The sequence below is a fragment of the Neolamprologus multifasciatus genome, chromosome 23 (genome assembly GCF_963576455.1).
Source record: "Neolamprologus multifasciatus chromosome 23, fNeoMul1.2, whole genome shotgun sequence".
In the NCBI taxonomy this organism is placed as follows: Eukaryota; Metazoa; Chordata; class Actinopteri; order Cichliformes; family Cichlidae; genus Neolamprologus; species Neolamprologus multifasciatus.
In genome coordinates, this window is record NC_140460.1 from 2,244,990 (window position 1) to 2,271,038 (window position 26,049).

Below are 26,049 nucleotides of genomic sequence, written 5' to 3' on the forward strand. Positions count from 1 at the left end.
ATTTTAAAACCATTACAGACGTTGGATTTCTTACAGACTGAATCGCTTTTATTTAAGCAAACGTGACAGAAAAAGATTCCTAATAATTCAAATGGACAAAATGCACAAAACTGAATAACTGAGCCTTCAGAACAACAGACACTCTGGATGCCTGTGGTGCTGTTTGCTCTGCTGTAAACTGGTTACCAACAAAATCATCTAATGTGGGTCCGGCGGTTTGGAGAGACTGTGGTGCACGTTCTGTTCTGTTCTGCATGAAAATAAGAAGAGAATATGGTAGGTATTAAAAAAAGAAAAAGGAAAATAATACAGAGTTTCCAGACCTCCATACAGGGTAGTGAGATACTCAACAGTGCAGTAACAATGATTTTAAAAAATCCTCTAAAAAGAATGATTTTATTTCTTATGATCTCTAATTAATGTTCCGATAAACGACGACATTTAAAGGTTGTCAAACTGTAAACTAACAGGAACTTTCACTGAGCACAAAGTATGAGATTGAAGTGTTTTTGGCCTCCTGCTCAGATGGTTGGTACAAAGCTCAAGAAGTAATTAGTTATGACAGAATAAATATTCACACAGGATAATATAATAATATTGTAAAGATTAGAAAATAAAGAGATTGAGTCTTAATAGCAGTAAAATTCACCCACTTGCACCTTTTATGTAGGAATTACATCGTTCTTTCTATGAACATTAGTAAATAGTATATCGTTTATATTACTGGATCTCCATTTAGTTTATTATTATTGCTGCTGCACCTCAGTGTTGCATGTTGCACCTCGCTGATTTGAAGGTCTTTGTACACCCTGGAGGAGATCAGATTCCTTTTCTTAAATCCATAAACATGTTTGTAAAGCCTGCAGCCACAGGATCTGTGGTCTGAATTTACCTTTAAGTCCTTCCTTAAGGCCTTAAAAAAATTATTAAACAATTTATTGTTTTAATAGAGCATCTTTGCATCCACTTGCTTTTCACTTTCTTGTAGCTTGTGTAAATTCAACCATGTTATTATAATTTGCCTCATAATTACACCTGTTTTATTTTTAGGAGCAAGAGGAGCCTCAGCAAGCCTTTCTGAAGGAGAACCTGCTGTCAAAAAACTACACGCAATATTTAAACACTCAAACTTTTTGTTTTTTTGAACCACTTGCATATCATTCAAAGAAATCATGAAGTAAATCATGAGTAAAACTCAAACATGCTGATTTTTTCAATCAAGCGCTCATTTGAAAAATATTTACAACAGTCTCTCTGTGCCAGACTTTTGCGCCTCTCAAAAGTTGCATTCAAACCGCAAAAGCTTATTTCCAAAGGGGAGGCGCGACCAACACCGAGGAGAAAGTAGGAGTTATGAAACGCCCTCTGGAAACAGCTCGGGACAGACAGACTGACACACGCGCAGGAACCCTGGAGGAGAAGGAAAGGATAGCGGGTAGATTTTTTTATTTTTTAGTTCCTTCGCTTTGAAAGTGGGACGACTTTTCCAGGCTGGACGCAGACATGCGCTGGAAAAGTGAGGTAAAAGTAGAGTGTCGCGTTGGTAAGGAGAAGGAAAACGGATCTCTGGTGTCCAACGACGAGGTGAGTGAAGGGCGGGCGTGGAGCGTGTACACTCGCGATCAGCAGGTTGAGCCGTGAGTCAGTGTCACGGATTAAATATTAGTCGAAATTGCTTTGCCAATTAAATGAGAGTGGGCTTCGGTCTGTCATTAAGGCCGGCCTTCACACGCTGCGGCTCAGTATTTTTACAATTTGAAGAAATGTCAAAGAAAATTATCCCTCTCTGAATTCTGCAATTAAAACTCAAGTAGTTAATGAGACCTCTTCACCTTTCGGTTGCCCCGGGTAGACGTTTGTGGCGAACTTAGCCTTTTTAATTGCTGTTATTAAATAAATCAATCCCCTTTTCCTTCAGACCTCGCGCTGCTTTTCTGATTGACGCGTGAAATTGGCGTGTTGGTTGGTTTAACCGCAGCTCGCGCACGCGCGCGCGCCCGCCCGCGTGCAGCGGCTGAATCACAAATTCAGAGCTCAAGAACATAATGGACACGGGATGAGTATTAGTTCAAGTGTTGTCTGTTTTTGTAAGTAATGACTATCCTTCTCTTTTTTAAATGTCGTTTTGGTTTAATCGCCGGCGTTGTCATGGTGAAATGTGAAAGGCATGATATTTATGGGAAGGAGCGGGGGGCATTTAAGGCAGCTGCGACAGTCTGACAAACCAGCATCCTCTTCTCGCCGCAGCTTCTCGTCATGTGTGAAGATTGCAAAGGAGACGAAGAGCTGCTGGGCAAATGCACTGAAGACAGGAGAGACATAATGGTAGGAAGGAAACGGTGCAGCCACAGTTTGGTTTATTCTCAAAAACGAGCACGTTTTTATTTTTAAAGTTGTTTTATTTACTATATTTTGTTTTTTTTGTGTCTGTGGACAGACAAAATGACAACTTTTAGTGAAAGATGACGTATTTCTCATGGATTTGTCACTAATTGGCATCTAAAAGGAATAAAAACGCACTTTATTCTTTATTCAGACTTTTCCATCTTTTTGACTTTTTCTTTTTGGACTTTAAAGCTTTTTGTTCTCGCGTTGGTCAAACTGTGACTCTTTACCTTTTTTATTCTGTAGTGTGATTTAGCTATTTTGAGCTTCTTAACTTTGCTTTCAGTGTTTTTCTTTATGTTTTTTCCTTTTACTTTAATTACTAACTCAGCAGGTGGCCATGAGACAAGGATAGGCGTGACCGGACTGAGATTTAACAGTTAAAACAAATAAATACATAAATTCGGGAACAATGGTAAATTTTTAAGAGACAGTTTCTTGTGGTTGTTTTTCAGACTATCAGTCACGTTGTTTATTGGTGGTGACAGTGCGTACCAGGTCACGCTGTACTGCAGGTTAGGATGCGTTCCTGTGCGTAATTTTCTAACCGCAGGCCTGATCTCCTCAGGGCGCACCGGTGGAAGTTTTGGATGAAGAAGCGTCGTCCCTGCAGGCGATGTCCTCTGCGCCTCTGTTGGGCAGAACTGTGTGTGCGAGCTGCAACGAGGAAATAGTTGATAAATATCTATTGAAGGTAAATCCTGTCGTTTTGTATTTTATTTTATTTATTTATTTATTTATTTATTTATTTTGCACGCATTGTTTTTCCTGCGTATTTAACACTAGAATACGTTTTTTCTTTTTTCTTTTTTCTTTGGCTCTAAACTGCTTTTCTCCCCCCCCCCCCCCCCCCCCTTTCTTCTTTTATTCACCGAGTGACTTTTGCCCAATCATCATATTTTTGCTTTAGGTTAACGACTTGTGCTGGCATGTGCGCTGTCTCTCCTGCAGCGTGTGCCAGACTTCACTTGGCAGCCACACAAGTTGCTACATCAAAGAAAAAGAGGTTTTCTGCAAACTGGATTACTTTCGGTGAGTTCATCGCTCTGCTAAAGATGCTTATCAGCGCAGATTCAACGATAACATAAATTTGGGTCTGTTTTCGTTAAAGGAAATACCCATGAAATCCGATCTGTTAAAAAAATACTGAAGTAATGCATTTGAGAAATGAGATATATCGAACACGGAGTCCTGTTTCATGAAGCTTTTATTACTGTGCTTTCATTGTAACAATAATAGTCGGACCTGAGATTTGTTTCCAATTTTATTCTAATATCATGTATATAAAATTAATAAATGACCAATAAATGCATTATTACTTCTTACATTAATTTCTGTGAGTCGACGAACTTCATAGTGACATAAATAAAAATTAATAAAACGACTTAGAGGATTTTTTTCCCGTAAGTTTGGATAATTGGAACAAATTGTGTGCCAGGTCCAGGGCAAAGGTGCATCTTTTATTTCATGTACCGACGTCAGGTGTTTTTTTTTTCACCGTTCCTGTTGTTGCTTAGACTGTGAGATCATTATTTTGTGTAACTACACGCATAAATCGCAGGAATCATTATAGGAATTTAAACTGTTATTATCCTTTAAATACCATCAGGCTGTCTCCTTTGACCTTTACCTGCAGGAGATACGGCACTTGGTGCGCGTGCTGCGGGCGGAACATCCACTCCACGGACTGGGTCCGCCGGGCGAAGGGCAACGTCTATCATCTGGCCTGCTTCGCCTGTTTCTCCTGCAAGAGGCAGCTGTCCACCGGGGAGGAGTTCGCCCTGGTGGAGGGGAAAGTGCTTTGCAGGGTTCACTACGACTGCATGTTGGACAACCTGAAGCGGGCGGTGGAAAAAGGTGAGGCCGAAGTCTCACCTGCACCAAAATGACCGCGAATAATTTGTTCTCTCTGTTTTTGAAATATCGGTTTGAAATTTATGAATCATCAATGAAGCCGCCAGAAACGGTCTCATTTTAACATATTAATATATTTTGCTGCAGGAAACAGCGTCAACATGGAAGGAGCTGTGCCCACCGAACAGGAGATCAACCAGCCCAAACCCTCCAAGAGAGCTCGGACCAGCTTCACTGCTGACCAGCTGCAGGTTCAACTCCTCCTCCTCCTCTTCTTCATTCATCACATAAGAAAAAACAAAGACAAAATAAGTAGATTGTGTTTAGGTAAAAAATGAATTAATGTATAAAAAAAAGAAAACAAACAAACAAACGCTGAATTTCTGGCCCTTAAATGATTTTTTTGGAATTCTTTCAAAAATTATTTTTCCTTTTTTTTAGTATACATATACTTGTTAAATTGTGGAAATTCACTTCTATGTGTCAAAAATAAAAATATCAAAGAATTCAAGAGGAAAAAATGTCCTGATGTTATTTTCACAGGTGAAGATGCGTCATTGTGTCTGACGTCAGAGATGACATGATACACGATATTTAATATATTTAGTCTGAATGACACAGAATTACTAGAGAAGAAGAAAAAATACGTCAGAAATCTGTTTTTTAAATTGTGCAGTTTGTCTTCTCTTCGCAATAATAATATTTATAATGCACATTATTTCAGCAATTCCCATTGTAGTTTTGTTATTGAATTAAAATGTAATAAATGGTTTAGATTTATGCAGAATATCCCAAAATGCTCATATTTTCCATGATTTTATTAGAATGATCTGTCTGTGTGAATTAAACCCTCTCTGGCAGACTTTAAAGATCTCCTCACAGTTACTCGTGTTCAGATGAATCGTGGATTTCCTTCCCACGGGACCACATATGAAACCTTTGTGTTACTTTGTTACTTTGTGCACATGCAGGTGATGCAGGCTCAGTTTGCTCAGGACAACAACCCAGACGCCCAAACACTGCAGAAACTAGCAGAGCAGACAGGCCTCAGTCGAAGAGTCATCCAGGTCAGTAAAGCTCGGTGCGTGAAGACAAAACGGATGATGGAGATATCATCTGTTGTGACATTTGTTCTTATTGGATTTCAATATATATCATGTGGTGTGTATAATGTATACTGTGTGTAATTACTGCACTATCCGGACGACGTATGTTCCCAAACAAACTCCTAAATGACCAAACAGTTCAACCTGTAAAGACAAAAATGCTTTCTGAAGCTTTTACATAACTTTACTGAAGCCTGAGATACTTTAAGCAGATTTGTAATGCAGCTTTAACCCTTTTTAGATGAGACACCTTTATCTGTTCTGACTGTCCGAAAACTACAAGACAGTGACAGTGGCTTTACTCACAGGACAAAGATGACTCCTTGACTGTAACTCTGTAAAAAATCACATCTGTTTTGGCTGATAGATTTCACGAGCTAAAACAGTGACGCGCTTCTATCTTGGACTTTCAAATGCAGTCCTGCTAAAGGCGCTTGTCCCGTTAACTCAGGTCTGGTTCCAGAACTGTCGAGCACGCCACAAGAAGCACGTGAGCCCCAACCACACCTCCAGCACCCCCATGACCTCACTGCAGCCCAGCCACCTGTCCCAGCCCACCCCGACCCCCGAGGAGCTGCAATACACCGCCTACGGAGGTCCAGAGGGGTCGATGCTCTCAGCGCTCCACTCCTTCATAGACAGTGAGCAAGACTTTATATACATTTCCATGACTGTAATTAAATTAAATAGAATCTTTTAGTCTCTTATTTCTAAACGATATAAATGTATTTTATTTTAATTGCCCCCATTGAACATTTGCATGCATTTAGGATAAACGGACCAATATCTTAAATTCCAAACACAATAATTCTGAAATAAAGATGATTTTAAATCCAGGAACTTTAAATATTACAACATGCATTTTATTCCATCTCCTGCTTTACTTTGACCCAGAAAACAAGACAATCAGTAGAAACGACTAGAATAAATCCAGACGAAGAAAGAAAAACTTTATCTTGTTTAAGATTTTGTCTCAATAAAATAACATCAAAGTTAGAGGAGCGGTCGATGACGTTACTAGACTAGAGGATGAAAAATGAAATGACGCAGGTAATAAAATGATCTCGTCGTACACGATGAGAGTGGGAAGTTTTGTCGTCAGATAGCAGATAATCAACCTTCTAATGTTTTTGTTGTTGTTGCCATTTTTTTGTGCTTCCTCTGGTGTAGCATTTCACCCTGTTTGATAGTAGGAGGAGACACAAACCCAGCCAGGGAGGGGTGTGTGTGTGTGTGTGGGGGGGGGGGGGGGGGGGGGGGAGGTAGGGTTAGGGTCCCAGATCTGGATAAGTGGGAGGGTCCGTCCGCTGTGATGAGAAAATCAGGGAGCAGCTGTTCGAAACCTTGTGGAGATATAAGATAATATTTGACCCCGTCAGGAGCGCAACGAGGAATCATCCAATCAAATCACAATGCAAATATATAACTGAGCTGTTGTCTGTTACATATTTGAATACAATTTGTGGAGAATTGACCTGGATCAATATTCTCACTCTGCTCTCTGTCTGCAGTCCACTCGCCTCCATCCTTGTTTCAACCGCTGCTGCCGGCCCACGCCATGACCTCGCTGCCCGTGTCCAACGCCTGAGCTGCCCTCTCTCTCTCTTACACTCACACAAGTTTCTCCATTATTAGCAGCAGTATCTGATACGTGTGGTAAATATCATTTAAAGTTTTTGTGAACCATAAAATCTGCCCGTAACATTGTTTGTTAAGCAAATTCTGGATCGCTATAATTTACAGCCCTAAATGTACTGATGTATCACGGCAACGCTTCGGTGCACGTCACACACGACATCATATATTTATATTTGTTTGTTGTCTGTTTGTTGGTGACAAAGTCTGATTGTGCTACTCTTAGTGAAAGCCACCACAAAAGTCGACTCCACATGAAGATGAACTGAATAGCAGTGTTGCAATTTAATTTATTGTATGTGTCGTCTCTTTTGAGAATAAATGTCTAATTTCACAAACCTGGGAGGAGTCATTGAAAAGCTTTTACACACGAGCGCTGAGGCCGTGCTGCGTTCACGGCTCGGCATGTTTACAAATGAGGAAAAAACGATTTATTGATGAAAGCAAACTTTATTAAAATACAACTATATCTGTATGTCAGACTTACACACAGCAACACATGTGTTGATAAGACACAAACACCTGAAACTTTTAATTGCAGACAAACAGATAAAACTGAAGTGTTTCTGTTTACGACAGGTTCGAGCATCTTCAGAGTTTGACTTTTAAGAGCTTGTGGTTAGAAAACTGTCTCGCATTAAACCGAGAGCGACGTTTAACTTGTGTCTACTTGCTGACTGTGGTTGACCAAAAGAATCCAATTTCCAGACTCAGGAGGGAGGAGAAGGCATATAAAAACACTTCTTTTACTTCACTTATCAGATCTTACAAAGTCACACTACCTGGAGTGAAACTGAGCCTGAGTTACACAAAAAGACATCGATCTCCGATGGGAGTGCGGTAGTTATTGTGTGGACAAAAGAAAGAAGAAGAAAAAGATCAAAAACAACAACCTGCTGCATGCGTAATACGCCCCACTGTGCTCTACATGCATCATTTCTCTTCTTTCTTTCAGATACACAAGTTGTTTTTCTTTTTTCCTTTTTTTTTTTGTTGAATGTTACATGTCCCAGCGTGCTCAGCTCAAACAGGGGCGGGAGGTGTGTGAGGCAGTCTGGCAGTGTTGTCACTCAGAGGCACCATGAGGGCAGGTTGTCAGGTTTGACAAGCACGGCGCAGAGACTCACAAACATGAGTCAGGTCTGAAAGATCTAAAGAACATCTTTCTAAGCGGTGCGAGAATCTACTCTTAAAAAAGCACAACCTAGTGAAAGGTTGATGGCAATAAAACACAAGGTGTGAGAGAGGTGGCGTACACCCTGGGCAGCTCGCCAGTCCATCACAGGGCCGCTCTCGCTAACATCGATGCCTGAGGGAAATTTGAAAACACAAACTGATCTCCCAAAATCCTCTAAATCTTTTTCTTCCCAGACAGGAATCAGCTTCATCTGTGGCGCACCAACCTAATAAATCCATCAGCAGCTTTGACACGAGTGACTCACTAGTGTTACCGTGCAAGAACAGGACACATAGTAGCAAAAACACTTAACACTGTTACTCCAATAACAAACTTTGTTATTGTTTAAGGTTATTGATACAAGACTCAAATATTCTTAGCGTGTACTTAAAAGACTTATTAAAACCAATCCAGCATCTTTAAACCAGCTCCTCTGTTGCTTTGGTTCTGCCCCACAGACGTGTTACATGCACACGTTTGCCACATAATGGGACCTAATTATACGTTTCTTAAACTTATCAAAGATAAAAATGGTCAGTAGAGAAGCAGAGGTTGTGTGAGGCATCATTACCGACAAAAGCCATCATATATTAAAAATACATATCGATACTGTTTCAATAATACACGATTATATCACAAATAATCCAGCAATGAGTTAAAACTCGGACATTAAGCCTTTTGGATTTGCTGTTCATCAGGTCACATGGTTGTATTTTCACTATCAATTAATTTATATTTCCATTTGCACAGTTCTGGGTTCAGGTTAGTGTCATAAAAATAGGAACAAAACACACAAAAACCACAATATTAAAGATGACTTAAACTGACAGCATTATTTGCTTTTCAATGGTCTGTACAGAGATGATGATTTTTATCTTTATTTGGATTAGTCTGACCACGATAACCATGCAGTGAAAACACGATACCATGACAGCCCTAACTGTAGGCGTGGTTACAGGAAGCGTCCAAGGGTAGTCGGATTATTCTGGAAATCCACAATCACTTCAGGCCGTCGGTGACGTCTATTCAAAGTGACCGCCGTCATCGTCCTGTGACGGAAGTAGGGCTGCACGATTAATCGTTAGAAAATCGCGATCTCGATTCATACTTATGTGCGATCTCGTTTCCAAATGACAACGATTTTTTAAAAAAAAAAGACGACGATTGTACCGCCTTTTGATCCGGGACGTAATCTGCATGAAAACAAGCGCTCACTCTTCCTGCTCAACAAATGACAAGGGCGGAGTCTTATACCACGTGATACAGAAGCTGGCTGCTAAAATTGGCAGGGAAAAAACAACGGAGAGCACGTCAGGGATGACGAGAAAGTGACTGGAACCACCCAAACATCAATAACGGGAACCTTATACAGCGCTTCCCTATACCCGTCGACCTCCCGCAGGCACAAAGAAATTACGGAGGCTATTACTTATCACCTGACCAAAGATATGGCTCCATCAACACTGTGCAAAACGAGGGATTTAGGAAAATGATCAACACCCTAAACGCTACACAGTGCCGTCCCGCAACTATTTTTCTATTGTTGCACTACCTGCTCTACACACGCAGTGTCGAGCAACGGTGGAGACGCAATTTCAAGCAGTACAACATTTTGCAGCAACGACAAAATGTGAGACATTTGTTGTTTTTATGTTTATTTATTGTTTTTATGTTCAGTCTCAACTGTTACGAAGTTGATGTGCAGTTAATAAGTCCAATAAATATTTATACTGGGAAAGAAAATCGTGAGAGAATCGTGATCTCAATTCTAAGCCAAAGAATCGTGATTCTCATTTTATGCAAAATCGTGCAGCCCTGGATGGAAGCCTTTAAATCCAGTAAGAATGGACTCTAACATTGATGAGGTAACTTTCAAAGACTTTAACACTTTTATACCTGTCACTGGTTTCAGTGCATTGTCACTGATACACAAGCCCTCATCAAAACACGTGCAGAATTCTGAGGTTCTGCATTTTCTGCGGCACACAAACACATAATGTCATCCTGCTTCACCCACAGCTAATAAACCAGACCTGTTAGACATCTCTTGCTGCTAAATATCCCTTTAAGAATGTTGATAAAGATGTCCAAAGCACGTATGCTTCAATATTCAGAAACTCAAAGCAAAACACACTTGAGGCTGAAGTAATCTGAACCGCTGTGCCATCATGTACTTGGCATTTAAACATAAACACAGTGAGCAAAGTGAGCAACTCAGCAGTGCATTAAAGCATCAACAGCACAGTGTTCAGGTCATCTGGTAACGACTGGCACCACCAAGTGGTGGAAATTGGCAACTACATGAACCCAAAGCTGAGACACTCAAAACAAATCTGTTGCATTGTTGTGTAGTGTGGCAGTAAAATGTACACAAATACACACATTTTCTTTACATAAACACGTATAAAAATATTCATCACTGAGTCCATAAATTACTATGTGTGGGTGAATCGAATTATTCATGTTGCTTAGCTACAAGTTGTCTCTTATAGTGTACAGGCTCAACTTGTGTACACTTCCTTTAAATATGGCAAAGTGTTTATTCCCATATGCCCCGTGGGCTTGTACCATGCTTTGGTGTTAACCTTTATTCTTCCTCCTTCCTGCTACTTCCTTCTGTTCTTCTTGTGGAGGATCTTCCTCAGTGTTTTGCTCATGCGGTAGGGCCGGGCCGGAGCGCCGTCGTTCACCTCCAGGTCCCACACTACGAGGCAGCAGCAGCATGTTATTTACATCAAAATTTAACCTGCGATCACCTCGATTGTAAAAAATTAACGCCTCCGGAAATGCACGGGTCAGTAGTTCAACCATTTATGTTTATTCGAAAACAAAGATTCACATTTTCATCGGATTCATTGATAAAAAAATTCTCCTATACAAAAAGAACACTGAATAACCTCCAGACAGATGTGTGTATTATACTTAGTATTAAAACAGCACAACATCTGAACCATCCAATAAAAAAATTTACCAAAAATGGCTTTGACATCCTTTTATAAACTGTATCGCAAAGGTTCCTGGTGTTAGGTCTAAAACAGAATAAGAGGAACATTTTTTTTATTTTGTTTTTTCACATCTAGGCACATAAACTAGTGGCTGCATTCAAACGTTTCCTGAAAACGCTCGGGTTCGTTTTTCTTTAAGCATAAACCATTAAATGTCTTTTGAAGTCTTGACCTCCAACAAAGCCTCTGTCTGGTTTACAGTACATCTATGAGCAAAATGAAAACTTTCATGTGACGCTGATTTAACATGAGAGAAACCTGTTTTGCTAAGTGCAGAGTTCACACCATTTTTGGATCCGTGTGCTTGTGTTAGTATAAATATAGTGGTTATAAAACCAATGGTAAACACCAACAGCCAGCAAAGTAATCATGCTACACAGAAGAAAGAAATCACATGGTTCGTTTCCTGTATGTGAAAGTGCATACAAAACATGATTTTACATCAGAAGACCAAAGTGCGACAAGAGGGTGCCCCATAAGTCCACCACTATTTTCGTGGTGATGCCTTATGTCAAAGTGGCATCTGTACATTGTTTACGGTCCTCGTGTTTGTTTGGGTTAAAACAAAGAAAGAAAAGCTCGTTTTTAGTTTTCAGCCTGTGCATCCATCCTGCGAGTTGACGTGTACCCTCTCGGTAAGGCAGAGGTCAGCAGACGAGAAAATGACAAAGAGAAAGAAACACAAAAGTGTAGCAGAAAAAAAGGCAAGTATCTGAGTTGGCTCGAGAGAGGAAGTGAACAGTTATCTTAGTCCCCTATGCCTTTTCTGCGAGGACCCGAAGTAACAGCATGTCCTTTCATGCACAGGTCATCCCTGACAGGCTGGGCGGGGTGCATCCAGTTTCAATGTTAGCCCTACAGTACTCGCTCTCGAGCGTCCAGACCCCAACGCACACGGCAGATATGGAGAAGTGAGTCAGAGAGCCAAGAGTTTAGTAAAATGCATCACTCAGGAAGCAGCGCACGTTTTGGCACCCTCCTCTCCTTTGCGCAGGATCTTGTGCAGGCCAGGAGACATGTAGTAGGGCCTGGAGGAAGAACCATCATTCCTCTCCAGGTCTTCACCTGAGACCAGGTCCCCGCAAAGGAACAGGAGGAGCAGGACGAGCACACAGAGCGGCAGCCACAAAGAGAAAGGAAAGCAGAGACTCAGCAGAGATGATAAACAAGAAGATATGCAAGACAGCGATTATTTCAAGTTATTAAAAGGAAGAAAGAGTTACACAAAGCTGCTGCAGGGGTGCTTCTGCACCGTAACTAAACATGAAACAGCATACTTACAAAAGCACAGGAACAATGTGTCCACACACATAGCATAGACGTTAAAAAAGCCATGTGCGATCATGTAGGATCCAAATATCACCGTCTGAAAGAGTTAACAGGGGAAAGTCGTACACTTTTAACTGTAGTCTTGTGTTCCTGCTTTATTGTGCACACTGGATTGCAACAAACGGCAAAAACATTATGAAGAAATAAATTGCTGAGTCATAAATCCTGGAGCAAATTAATTAGCTTGTGCAGCACTGTAAAAACTGCAACTGTGGAAAGCTGTGAAGCTTTCCAGAACAACTCTGAATAAATATGTAATTACCAGGAGTTAAATATTTATTATTGAATATTTGCCAAAATAATGGTTCGACTATATTTAAACAAAACACAAGTAGAGGAGCGCAGCTTAGAAGCACTGGTTGAGTCTGAACATAAGAAGTGATTTTTCCACCGAACCAAGGAAACAAAGTACAACAAAGATTATATATTACATCATATTTTGTGCACTGTGTAAAAGACCAAGTCAGAATATGAATATATTCCTCGTGACTGTGCCTCTGTAAAGAGAATTTTAAATCAAATAATCATGATGTGACTAAAGTCCAGACTTTCAGCTTTAACATTATTTTTATAGTAGTCACTCATTTTCACTTTGAACTAGACAAACTAACATAACTTTATATGTTAATATTAGGGGTGCAACGATACACAAAATTCACGGTTCGATATTTTTTCGATACAAAAAAAATGTTCATGCCTTTTTAATTTGTCATTTATTAAAATTATAAATATATATTTTAACTCAAAAGTACAGTTTTTAAATTTAATGTTGCTGAAACAACAAAATAATAAAAAAAATCTGATTGAGGAATCCCTCATCTTTGGAAAAGAGAGTTTATTACAGAGAAATGTCTCTTTCCAAAATAAAAGCTCTACTATACGCTTCTTCTGGGCTATATTCTCAGCAGCATATTAAACATATCAGGTCCCCATAAGGAGAATCATGTGCTAACGGCTGTCTAAATGACTCGGGTAAAGTTTGTAGCATGCGTGCTTGTTGTTTTTGTCTGCTTCCACTTGTCTTTGCACGAGGATGATGTCGGAGTAAATGTGCAGTCATATTCGTTGTGTTCCCACTAGTGCTGTCAGCGTTAATCTGAAATGACGTTAACGCCACAACACGGCAAATCTCCGTTAACGAGCTACCGCGGATCGCCCCGTGCGTGGGGCTGGACGGCCAACACATTAACGAGCTAACTGCGCTAACACAGTAGTTCCCACCCATGTAATTGAGCATTGCGTGGCACATCCAACATACTGTTTTACTTTAGTCCATGACGCGCTTACCTTCAGGGTCATACGTCACATGAAAACCAAAATAGTTCCGAACGCCAGATCTGAACGAGGGTGGGGGAGGTTCAATTTGCCATGTTGCAAGGAGCTTAGCTTCTGTCTGCTAGCTTGCGCTGCGCTCAGTGGATCTGCGCTCGACAGTGCAGCCTAGGCGGAGTAGTCGAACGCAGATCCACTGAGCGCTCAACACAGACAGCATCGTCAGAAGAAAAGTTGATCAAATAAATAAAAATTTTGTATTGTTCATACATATGCGTACTGAACCGAAAGCGCTGTATGAACGGTTCAATATCGATACGAGTATTGTTGCACTCCTAGTTAATAACATTGTTGCTGTTTTTTCCAACCATGGAAATAATTCTGCCACCAGTGAACTCTGATGGATTTATTTGTATATGATCCAGGGTTACTGAGGCCATTAAACTGGTTGCTAGTAAGTAGTTCAATTACTTTTGAGCCTCTGAAAATTGGGTACTATGTACCTAAATAAGTCCTAAAGATAAAACAAACAAACAAATTTTTATTAAACCCCATGAATAAAGGTAAAACTTTACATTTCAATCACATATTGATTGTTTGATTTTTGGACAGAAAAAGTCTGTCATTGTCCAAATACTAACTATATTCATCACAGTATAATCATATTCTCCTTGTAGATTTTTAATTCCTTACCAATAGAGGAACCCAAATGTAATTTAGTGACGGCACCTCCTCTTGAAAAACTGGTATTTTACGCGAGAAGAAGAAAAATGCAAGAATGCCTGAAAAAAATAAATAAAAATCTGATTGAGTAACAAGCAAATATATATTTTCTTACATCATTTAAAATAAACAAAAACTGTAAAATCCTCATTGGCTTTAAAGGAGATTAAACACCGAGTGGGTGGAACTTGACACAAGGGTCTCATGATATGCTGAAGGCTTACAATAAAGGATCTGCAGATATAAAAAGCTGCTGAAACAAAACAAGTGGTTAGTTATACTAAACAAGTGGTTAGTATAAATCAGAGTAACATCTAGAATCAAGGTTTACGTTTAATATATGAGCTCTGAAGTGAAATCAAGGTCCTCCAAATTCATGTCAGCCACCTACTGGGATGTAAGTGTCAACTTATAATGATGCAAATTAAATAAGTAAATAAAGAGCTTATTGCATGCATCCAAATAAAAGATAAACTCACCAACACTTCCTGAAATAAGCAGTTTTCCCAAGAACAGCAGAAAGTCGGTCACCTTGTCCAGGACGGCCACCCTGCCGGGAGGAAGACAACGTGAGTAAATGGACTGGTTCCTATTATAGTGCCTCTCACCTCCAGCTGAGCACCAACAGTTACATTCATACTCCAATGGACACATCAGAGAGCAACTTGTATCTTGCCCAAGGATATTTGGCATGCACACGGGAGCAGCCAGGGATCGAACTACCAACCTGCCAATTAGATGACCTGCTCTACCTCCTGAGTTACAGCCAACCTCAAGTTGAGGTAGAAGAGAAACACAAACAGCAGAGATACAAACTCCCGTGCATTACGTCAACTGAAACTGCCCCATTATTTCACAAACACGATGACAGTAAATATACTTCTTTGTTTTTTTGCCCGTATCTGTTACGTTCTGGCATTTTTTATGGTAAAGAAGAAGCTTTAGCTTTACCACCTCAGCAGCATCTGTACTCTGCTGAGGGGTTTTTTTTAGCCATGTGGCTCTAAAACATTTAACTGGGACTTACCGAACAACATTCCTCATTAAGAGGAAGAAAGCATCCTTGGAGGAGGTGCAGAAGTTCTTCCCATATATTGCCATCTGTTGGTGAGAAGCAGAGAGTGCTGGGTTGCGGGTAGCTAAGCACCGAAGCTGGACCAATCAACAGCTGCTAACAGATGTCTGCAATAAATGAGTGTTACTAGGAATGACTCACCATAATGAATGCGTTTCTGTTTAGAAACTTGATAAAATGTTCCAGGCACCAGAAGCAGCATTTGAGGCAGCAGAGCAAGAATCGAGCGCAGGCATTTTGAGAAACTGGATAAAAATCAGGAATATAAATAAATATCATTTGAAATAATCAGTAATAAATTAGTAAGAGGCCTCGAAGGGTTTCCAAGCTTGCCTTTCAGTTTGTGATCCAGGTACTCGAGAACAATTCGGATCATCTGCACCACAGAAAGGATTAGCGAGCCAAAGGCCAGAGAACCTGTGTGATAACTGTGCCACAAGAACGGAGAATATTAAATGAAAACATTTTCCTCACGTTCTTACTTTCACGTTTCAGCGTCTTAATGGATTTGCGCTTGTTTTGGGACTGTACTCACCGTATAGCTCTGCTAAAGGAGGAGTAGAGGGGGCAGGCAGGGATGTCTTTTGGCTTCTTCAGGGCCCAGTAGTAGGAAGCGAAGGCCCCGGCCAGGGTGCACTGGCCCAGGGCGATGGTAAAGTTGACCAGCCAGAGGAACACAAAGAGGTTACACAGATGGAAAACTAAGATGTAGCGATGGTACAGACTCTCCCCACCGTAGAAGGCGAACATACACTGTGACCCGGGGCACACCTTGGTAATGTTGGTCTTACTGAAGGTCTGAAATAAAGCAGCAGATTAGATCTCGATGCGCCGTCAGAAATAACAGGATTCTATTTGTCACCATAATCAAGATATGTCTGTGAAGGTTCTCAGTCATCCAGGTCATCGTAGTCAAAGGAGCTTGCAAAGAAAAGCGTCTGGACTTCTTTAAGTTGCTTGAAGACGTTTCACCTTCATCCGAGAAGCTTCTTCAGTTCTAAGGTCAAATGGTGGAGAGTCCCAGATATAAACCTAGTGGGAGGGTCCCCCCACAGAGGGACAAAAGGACCCCCTGATGAGGACATAGGTGAGCGACCATCTTTGAACAGAGGCCGTGGTTTACGACACCAACTGTCTGCCATCTATAATCCAGTTTTGAGTTCACTCCCAGACGCCTTAACGCCCACTCACATCCTGGGCCATCTGACCTCAGGAATTCGCATGATAAGGTGGGGCCAGGTTTCACAATGAGCTCACCTGAAACTCTGGCTGATTGGGACCCACACCCAGTTCCACACCTTGGCTCAGGCGATTAGAGGATCATCAGGGGGTCCTTTTGTCCCTCTGTGGGGGGAAACTCCCACCAGGTTTATATCTGGGACTCTCCACCATTTGACCTTAGAACTGAAGAAGCTTCTCGGATGAAGGTGAAACGTCTTCAAGTAACTTAAAGAAGTCCAGACGCTTTTCTTTGCAAGCTCCTTTGACCATAATCAAGATACTTAATCGCCACTTGTCTCTTCCTGTCTTTCCTGCCTCTACCTTGAATATAAATTATTTCCACATGAATAGCTTTAAGGGAATCCGTGAATATTCATCTGTTTACATGCTCAAATTACTTGTTGGCTGATAAATAACATCTGTCAGATAAATGTTTGTTGCTGCCAGCCACTAATTAAACTCGATTTAAATCGGAACATCTAATGTATTTACATTAAGACATTTTATTAATAAGACATAAAGCAGCTATTACACCTAATTTGACTAATTACACTTTACTGCTAAGGACGAATCCAATCAAGAGATATTTTTCATGCCACGTGATGGAGAAATTACACGGTAACTAAACATTTTCAGTAATAAACTGTAAGGGAGCATAGGGCTAACCTGTGGATTGCATGTGAGGTTTGCATACATGCATTTATCATCAGCAGGTGTGACCTTGTAGACTGCGTTACCCGATGATGCTAAGAAGCTGAGGGTCAACTAGTTAAAGGAAAAATTCAACACTCAAGAATCAGCGAGTTAAAGAACATGTCGTTGGACTTCCTTGACTGCTTCACTTACTTGTTACAAAGACTCACGGGCCATTTCATTAGGTACACCTGTTTGACTGATTGTTCGCACAAATATCTAATCAGTAAATCACAAACAAGTCTCTGGGTGAAAATGCTGATGTCAAAGGTCATAGGAGCAAGGCCAGACTGCTTCGATCTGATAGGAAGGGAAGAGTAACTTAAACAACCACAATCATTCTTATCAAGGTACGCAGATGAGCATCTCTGAACGCACAAGATATCGAAACTTGAAACAGACGGCCAAAACAGATGCTACTCCTGTAAGCTAAAAAACTGATGCTGCATAAGTTCACCAAAATTGGACGACAGAAGATTAAAAAATGTTCCCTGGTCTGATGAGTTTCAGCTGGAAAAATTTAGCATAAACAATATGAATGATGGCATGGATCCTTCTTGCCTTAATTCACTGGTTCAGGATGGGGATGGTGGTGTAATCGTGTGGAGGATACTTTCGGCTGTTTAGCAACAACCGTTTCCATCATCATGTCAAAAGATAATCTCAAATTAGTTTCCTGAACATGACAATGAGTTCACTATACTCAAACAGCCTCCACGGTCACCAGATCTATCCAACACAGCACCCGTGGGACGTGGTAGAACGGGACATTTGCATCCTAGACGTGCAGCCGACAAATGCGCAACAACTGTGCAATGCTGTCAGGACAACAGGGACCAAAAGGAATATTTTCAGCACCTTGTTGATGCCATTAAGAACTAAGGCAGTTATGAAAGTAACAGAGAGTCCAACCTTGTGATAACAAGGTGTACCTAGCAAAGTCACCTGTGAGCATATGCAACAACCAATCCATGATCCTGACTTACCTGTGCCTGGTTCTAGACTTTTTCCTCTCCACTGTTGCTGAATGCACGCTCAAAGGGAACTACTAGCTTTCTCTATAATACTGTAGTATTATGTAAATTATGTAAATTATGCTGTGGCACAACATCAAAAAACCTGAATTTAACCTGTTTAATTGAACATCTTTACTGATAATACACATTATCTTGTGGATGATCCTAATTAACATGCTGCAATTCGTCTGTAGTAAAAAACAGATTGCTTCAAGGCAGCTCAACTCCTTTAATTCTCTACATGAAACTCTGCTTCAGTTTGTCAGTATTTGGAAGGATACACTGCTGTGACAGCCCAATAAGCAATGCAGATGGCCAGAAGGAAAAAGGTGATGACAGGGTAGAAGAGGGTGGACATGATGTAGCCGATTGCCCTGAAAAACCCCAAGAAAAACATTAAATTCATGAAAAAGAGCAAAACGCACTGTTTAATTATCAGAAGCAGTATCCATACTCACTTGCTTCCCTCCTTCAGTAATGCAATAGCGATGCGCAGCCTCGACCTCAGAAATATCAGCATCATCACAATGACGGCTTCAGTCACAGAGAGCAAGATCACTGCGAAATAACGGTTGAGTCAACAGCAGCGTAACAAATATGCGTTTAGATATTTAGAAAGTGCTCGCTCAAAATGAGTCATGGCTAAAAACTAGGGCTGCCACAAACGATTATTTTGATAGTCGACTAATCAGATCATCATCCATTGGACATAAAACGTACAGCTTATTGCATCAGCAGCATCTGCTCTTATATAACTATCATTAGCTTACAGCTGTAAGTGTTTAAGGTCTGTGCTAACTAAAAATAAAGACAAGATGATAGTTTATTAAATTTAAATGAAATTTGCAGATTGTTTTGGTGAAGTTTAATAAACTCATTGCTATCTAAAATATAACAGGACACCGGAGTAAATTCTCGAGCATCTCACACTTCTGATAATCAGCTGTCTGCTTGACGTTTATTCAGCTGTGTAAAAACTATAACTTTAATCTCAGCCAAACCGATTTACTCAGGAACAAATAAAATACAAAAAAAAAAGCCAAACAATAACATTTTTAAGTTATCTAAGTGACTTATATATATTTAACCTGAGTAGCGAAAGACGGCGGTGGGTTTGAAGACGATTTGCCGGGAGTCCGGTGTTCTCACGGCTCTAGTTAGCCTAGCCCCCGGCTAGCTATCGAGCTAGTGGCTAACAGACGTCTCCGAAAACATCGGAGCACTTTTGAAAATATGTGGTGTCTTGATAAACCGAGCAGATATTTGAGGTTTACACAGCTACATTCTCGCCTGAAAATATGTTAAACGTTTATTTTGTGACCCAAAAAGAGTAATATTAAAACTAACTAGCTGCCGCCATTGTTGGAAACTGAGCTGGGCTGCGCTATGAAAACTGGGACACAGCTTCTTCTTCTTCGGGGTTTAACGGCAGCTGGCATCCTTGTACATGCAGTGCTGCCATCTTCTGTTTCAGTCCGTTATTACACTCTTAAATCCTACTACTTATTCCTGCGTCTTTTGTGATCTTACAAAGCTTCAAACGACACGTCGACTATTAAATCAGTCGTCGACGATTTTGATAGTCGACGTAATCGTGACTAGTCGACTAATCGTGGCAGCCCTACTAAAAAGTGCTGGTTAGATCACAGCGGCCTTGAATACTAATTTCTGATCAGGTCATCTGTGAGTCCAAGTCAGTTTGTGCCAGGTGTAAAGCAGTTCCCTCTGGGTGCTCCTGATAATTCAGACGACCTGACAGTGAGTGACCTTGACTTTTGATCATCCAAATCTAATCAGTTCAAATGAGTTCAAATGGACATCTGTGCCAAATTTAAATAAATTCCCACAAGGGGGTCAAGAGGCTTCCTTTCCACAAGAACAGGATGTCTGTAAGTACAGAACAACATACCAACCTGACACGACAGCAAAGGTTGGGATTACACGCATAAAAGATCGAAACATTCCCAGTGCAAGCATCTAAATCAAAAATATTTGCTATAATCACAGTTTTGAAAAGCTCACCAAGACAAACAATGTCACAATTTCGGTTTGGTTTGTGAGGAATTAACAGCAGTAATACATACAACCAGGAAACTGCCGTGCACGTAAAGCACAAACCAGCGTTACAGTAAGTGCTGCTTTGCTAGTGGATGACAACTTACTGAAGATGAGCCACGTCTGGCTTTGCTGAAGATAAATGCTGAAGTCTGTGTGGAAGCCAAGGTCAGTGATGGTGACATTGGAGCCTGGCTTCCTGCTCAGGTTGCTGTATTCCCAGTAACAGTGCCAAATGCCTGAGAGAGAGAATGAAACAGTGAAGATGATCTACTAGTCTCGCCATGACTGCTCACAGCACAACTGGTGGGAAAGGCTCAGGTAAAAGAATTTATTTTAACGTCTGTGAAGGTTCTCAGTGATCCAGCTCATCGTAGTCTAAGGAGCTTAGAAAGAAAAGCGTCTGGACTTCTTTAAGTTGCTTGAAAACGTTTCACCTCTCATCCGAGAAGCTTCTTCAGTTCATTCACTTCATTGTTTTTTACACTTGGACTAAATACACAGCAAGCCACATGACTACACGTGTTTCTGCATCCTCACCGTATCCCACTGCAACGATGACACCAAAGATGACGAGCCACAGCAGCACACCAGCAGTGTAGCGCAGCAGCAAGATGAAGAGCAGACTGACCACCATGGTTATCACCAGACCTCTGCAACACCACAAACAAAACAAAAAACAATATCAAGTCTTTGAAAACGCTCCGTGTCCACACCAGCGTTTTCAGTCGTTTTCACAGAGTTGTGCGTCCACATTGAAACGGCCGAAAACACTTACGCTCCAGTCCTGCGCATTCAATTCAATTTTATTTATATAGCAGTCGCCTCAAGGCGCTTTGCGCATGCGTGAAACGCAACAAGATTCGGCCTGCCGCTTATTTACTTTCCGGCTCTCTGAAACGTCGCGGCGAAATGACCTGGAGTTGTTGCTGCGAGTAACACAAAAGTACAAAGTTGCAAAAGCGAGTGAGAATTAAAGAATTTGAATTAAAGCTGGAGCATTTACAGACTGATATTAATCTTTAACAGGGCTGTCAAAACTGAGAGCAAACAAAACAACCGCTGCCCTCCGCTATCGTAGTTTAATTGGTCACATGACTGCATCACATGACTAAAATGTGCCATCGTTTTCGAAAAGGCTCCTGGTTCCTGTCACACTGCGACGGGAAAACGGCGTTTTCAAAACGCTGCGTTTGCCTTGAACGAAAACGCCGGCTCAGTGTAGACGGGAGGACAGAACGGGGAGAAAAGATGCACTTTCAAACGAAAACGTATTAGTGTGGACGTTGCCCGAGTTAAAAGTATGAGGCTACGTCCACACGTACACGGGTATTTTTGAAAACGGAGATTTTCCGTTTTCGTTTTAAAAAATAATCCCGTCCACACGTAAAGGCAGAAATGAAGGAAAACGCTGCTAGGAACATGCCAAAGCAGCAGGTGGCGCTATATTCCTAACCGTGTAGAAATGTTGGCCAATCAGAAGTCTAGAAGCCTCGGTGGGAAATAGTAAACAAAGTTGGGGGATAGAAGCAGAACGGAGTCGTATGTGTGGAGGGACAGTAACTGTGTGTGTATGTAAGCATTTAAACACTGCAGAGAGAACAATTAACAGTAAGAGTATTGTAGAAATTCATTTCACCGAAACAATAACGTGGCGCACACTGTGACGTCAAAAAAGGCGCACATCTTTGACACTACCTTTTCTCCATTTTTCTCGTCCACACATAAATGCAAAAACGGAGCTTTCGAAAATATCCACCCTGACAGGCGTTTTTAGAAACTTCCGTTTTCACCGTAAAACGCCGTTTACGTGTGGACGAAAGGTGCAAACGCATAGAAAAATCTGCGTTTTCAAAAATACCCGGGTACGTGTGGAGCCTCGATTTCATCTTTGGTGTCAAGTGTTGTGACTGCAATGTGTTTGTGACGCTGCTGTTTAGAAACTAATCTCAGGCAATAGTCCTGAAAACAGTCAAACTGCTGTTACAATCAGAGTCTCCAGGACCGACGTGAAGCTCTGATGACAGGAATAAAACATCCCTGAGTTGTTTGGGTGTTCTGACCAGCATGAAGCATGTTGGTGCATTATGATTTAGCTTTGCTGCCTCTGGCTCTGTTTCAAGAATTCTCTGTCATATCACCGATCCTGAAATGTCAGGAAGCTGATGCGAGGCTGGCGAACAAATGTGCAAAACACGTATGAGAAATAATCTCTGCTTCAGGTGACACAACAAATGTCTGAGGCCTGGGATGTACATCATACAAAAGAATATAAGATCTATCAGTTTCTATTTGTTAAAGGATTTATATTATTAAAGTATATCCACCGTTTTTAGTGGATCAAAAGTTTGGTTGTTCTAATAACAAACCAAACAACTTCCTCTTTAAACATGACTGCAAATAATAGTTGATGGGTTAAAAGATCATAAACAGCAGGAGCATCTTCATCAAAGTAATAATGTGAACATTTTCATAATCTCATCAACGAATCAGAGATTTTTCTCTTCATATGAATTGAATCACTAAAATGACCAAAAGCCATTCTTACACAAGGATCCAGATCCAGGAGTTTGCATAATCTTCGAAGATCTTCATGCCGACTTCTTTGGCATCCAGCAGACTGGCGATACCTCTGTGGTTCAGTAAAAGGTGAAATGGAAAAAATAGGAGGAAGAGGAGTTGACAGAAAGTGATTAAACAGCACAGGGACGCACTTTGGTGGATTTATGCTAAAGCCTCTTAGTTCACAAGGATTTCTCAAAAACGTTTTGACAGCCGATTGATCTTTACTGCTTTCATCGTGGAACAGAGACAGCTATAGCTCTAAAATGCTTTTGATAATGTCAGTTGTAAGAGCTGCTCAAGTTTCATATCAAAGAGCCAGAAAACAAGTAGAGTTACAGAAGCAGTACTGGCAGCTATTACAGCAGGGGGGGAAATAGTATAGAAGTGAATATCATTCAGAGGAGCACTTAGTGGTAAAGCAAATAGTAATGGATGTGTTAGACCAGGAGTCACATGTTCATTTCCACAGTAATAACATAAATGCTTCAGATAGTAAACGTCACAGACTCAGTATTATCTTTTTTTTAAAGTAATCTCCACTGAAGATGTTTGAAGATGAGTTTTTGCTGAATATCAGAATTCAAACAGAGCAGGAATCAGAAATTTTGCACCGGTAGGTGTGGATGTGAGTTTGTTTCTCGGTGTTAGCATGTCCAGGGCATACCACACCAGTGTAAGCTGGGATAGACCTCAGGTCCCCGTCACTCTAACTCAGATAAGCACAAAAGGAAGTGCCTGTTGATTTCACAGCTCGCCTTCTGGGTTCATTAAATAGCTCCACTCGTCATTAAACACTTGGGGAGTATTTAAACTACAGAACTGGCAGCAAAGTCAGAATATGATTACTGAAAAGTTTACTGTAGAAGTGACTCAGGTATATCTTGAAATTGGTGAGGCATAGAGGGTAAGATAACATTGCTGTGGGACAAACAGGACGCCAGCATCAATTCTAAACCTTACTGTCTAATTAAGGTCACTGTTCAGTGTCCACACATACAAGAGTTTGGATCGCTCCCAAAATCTGCGCCAGGAGAGGAAAAAATAAAAACTAATGACCACCAGGGGGCAGCACAGCACTCTCTAATTTACACACACAGAAGGTAAAGGCGATGACTTGATGTTTTGAGGTATTAACTTGCCCTATTTTGCATCTAATGCCACAAACAAAAAATATAGTTCTGTATTCTTATTGATAAACAGCACAGGTGAGCAGGTTAGTTTATATAAAGCAACTGGCTAAAGCAGAAGCAAAGTTAAAAAGCTGAAATTAATCATTTTTGAGCCCTTTCTACTTTATGTTGGCGGTTACTTGGCTAAAGAAAAAGCATCAAGTTATATTATTCAAGGTAGATTACTGCAGCCATACAAATCATGTATGATCATGATATCAGCTCACTGGTCTAAATACATGATTTTTGACGTTTGCTGCCTCGGCCCTTTTACATGCTGATAACATATATATACATACATACAAAGCAGCTAAGCTTGTAGAGACCCATAGCATTGGCTCAGGCTCTTGAGTTTGTAGGTAAGCTTTATTTCCATGCAATAAGCATGCAGATGACTTTGAATGTGACTGAGCACATTCATGGGCATCAGTAAAATGCCCGCTGGTCCTACCCTGTTATTTCTGTCCAGATCTCTCTGGGTGCAGAGTTGGCATCCCTACAGACAGTATAACAGTTTAAAAACACTTTATTCTAGAGGGGATTTAAAAAAATGTAGTTTCATTGTTTGTTTTGTTTGCCAAATCGTAATCTGTGATTCTCCTCCTGCTAAAAATGAACCCGTTAAAGAAGTAGGGCAAAGGCTGGTGTTGCAGGGGAGCAGATCTTACTTGGCAGCATCTTTGAGGTCGTCGACACTTCTCTTGTTATTCTCGCCGTCTTTGAAGATGGTCTGATTGGCTACAGTTAAAATTCCATTTCTTCTAATGAAATCAGGGAAGCACCGCTGAAGGACTGAAACACATTTGTAGATTTGTTGTATTTACCCTCTCGGCAGAACAAACAGTAAGTTATTGAGGCAATGTATTTAGAGCTGCTCAGATTCACTTACAAGGTCTGCTTGGCACAATCATAGACGGGCAGTCTTCATCTCGTATGACTTCTCTGACTGACTGAAAGGGAACAGAAGAGATAATGATTCAAAGAGCTGAAAACAAGTGACTTTTCCCTGAGCGTTCACTCCTCACAGCCTTTATTACAAAGACAGAAAAGAACTTCTTCTCTTTGTGATCTTGTTTTGTTTGAATCTGTCGTGCCTGCTTGAGCATTTAAAAAAATCTTGTATGTTTCTCTGTCATTCACAAGTCCTGCAATGAAATGTCCAACTGAAAATGCACCATAAATAAATTCAATTTAAAAACACTTATGCAAGTTACAATAATTATCATTCATCTAAACGTATCTAAAGTAAACTAAACACACAACTCACAGATTTTACAGACAGATGTAACAGAGTTTGTCATACTTAGTGATGACGTGGAAAGCGGAAACTATGATTCAATTCAGACAGTCTGAGCTGTAAAGTGCTCCCACACAACACCTCACTTTCATGCACCATAACGCCGGCGTCACCGCCACCGAACCGCTGCCAGCTGACGCAACAGGGCTGTGATAAGCATGAGTGGCTGCTAGCTCACCTCCGCCCATCTCGCGAAGCTCAAAATGTGCTCTTCATTATTAGAAAGACTAAAACTGATGAAATCGTTTCAAAAATGTTCTAGAAAATAAAGAAAAGGTCCAAAGAGCTCTGAAAAATTTGGAGTAGTTCTGTGTTAAAGTCACGAGTCATCTCTCATTTCTTTGTAAGAAGTGTGAGGCCTAAAAAAATATCTAAGAAATAGGAACAAATATCCAACAAAGTCCTGAAAGGAACTGAGAGATGCACCTGACCATTGCACAGTGTGTCTGTAAAATATGGTGGAGGCTCAGTC

The 26,049-nt window shown here is 40.8% G+C and overlaps 2 protein-coding genes across 5 annotated transcripts in view; one reads left to right on the forward strand and one right to left on the reverse strand.

The window, feature by feature from the left end:
* The first annotated feature begins 1,351 nt into the window (after positions 1-1,351).
* Positions 1,352-8,688, forward strand: LOC146490671 (LIM/homeobox protein Lhx8). Its single transcript, XM_085151309.1, has 9 exons — positions 1,352-1,584; positions 2,248-2,325; positions 2,954-3,079; positions 3,296-3,417; positions 4,022-4,242; positions 4,387-4,490; positions 5,211-5,306; positions 5,797-5,986; positions 6,857-8,688. Exons 1-9 carry the CDS (start codon positions 1,504-1,506, stop codon positions 6,931-6,933), a joined length of 1,095 nt encoding a protein of 364 aa, XP_085007435.1. The 5' UTR covers positions 1,352-1,503; the 3' UTR covers positions 6,934-8,688.
* Positions 6,568-26,049, reverse strand: part of slc44a5b (solute carrier family 44 member 5b) — a 57,904-nt gene continuing 38,422 nt past the window's right edge. For 2 of the 4 annotated variants that reach the window (XM_085151289.1, XM_085151287.1), the window contains 16 exons: positions 25,170-25,230; positions 24,949-25,072; positions 23,095-23,178; positions 21,087-21,199; positions 20,654-20,785; positions 18,950-19,049; positions 18,773-18,865; positions 17,449-17,536; positions 16,097-16,359; positions 15,895-15,989; positions 15,703-15,806; positions 15,514-15,587; positions 14,966-15,036; positions 14,457-14,545; positions 12,444-12,528; positions 10,956-12,227 (listed from right to left, as the gene is read on the reverse strand). In XM_085151289.1, coding sequence (XP_085007415.1) covers positions 12,112-12,227; positions 12,444-12,528; positions 14,457-14,545; positions 14,966-15,036; positions 15,514-15,587; positions 15,703-15,806; positions 15,895-15,989; positions 16,097-16,359; positions 17,449-17,536; positions 18,773-18,865; positions 18,950-19,049; positions 20,654-20,785; positions 21,087-21,199; positions 23,095-23,178; positions 24,949-25,072; positions 25,170-25,230 — 1,692 coding nt within the window. In that variant the 3' untranslated portion in view covers positions 10,956-12,111. Of the gene's footprint in view, positions 10,862-10,955; positions 12,228-12,443; positions 12,529-14,456; positions 14,546-14,965; positions 15,037-15,513; positions 15,588-15,702; positions 15,807-15,894; positions 15,990-16,096; positions 16,360-17,448; positions 17,537-18,772; positions 18,866-18,949; positions 19,050-20,653; positions 20,786-21,086; positions 21,200-23,094; positions 23,179-24,731; positions 24,777-24,948; positions 25,073-25,169; positions 25,231-26,049 lie in introns of those variants that run through there. The other 2 variants (XM_085151290.1, XM_085151288.1) reach the window with 2 other exon arrangements.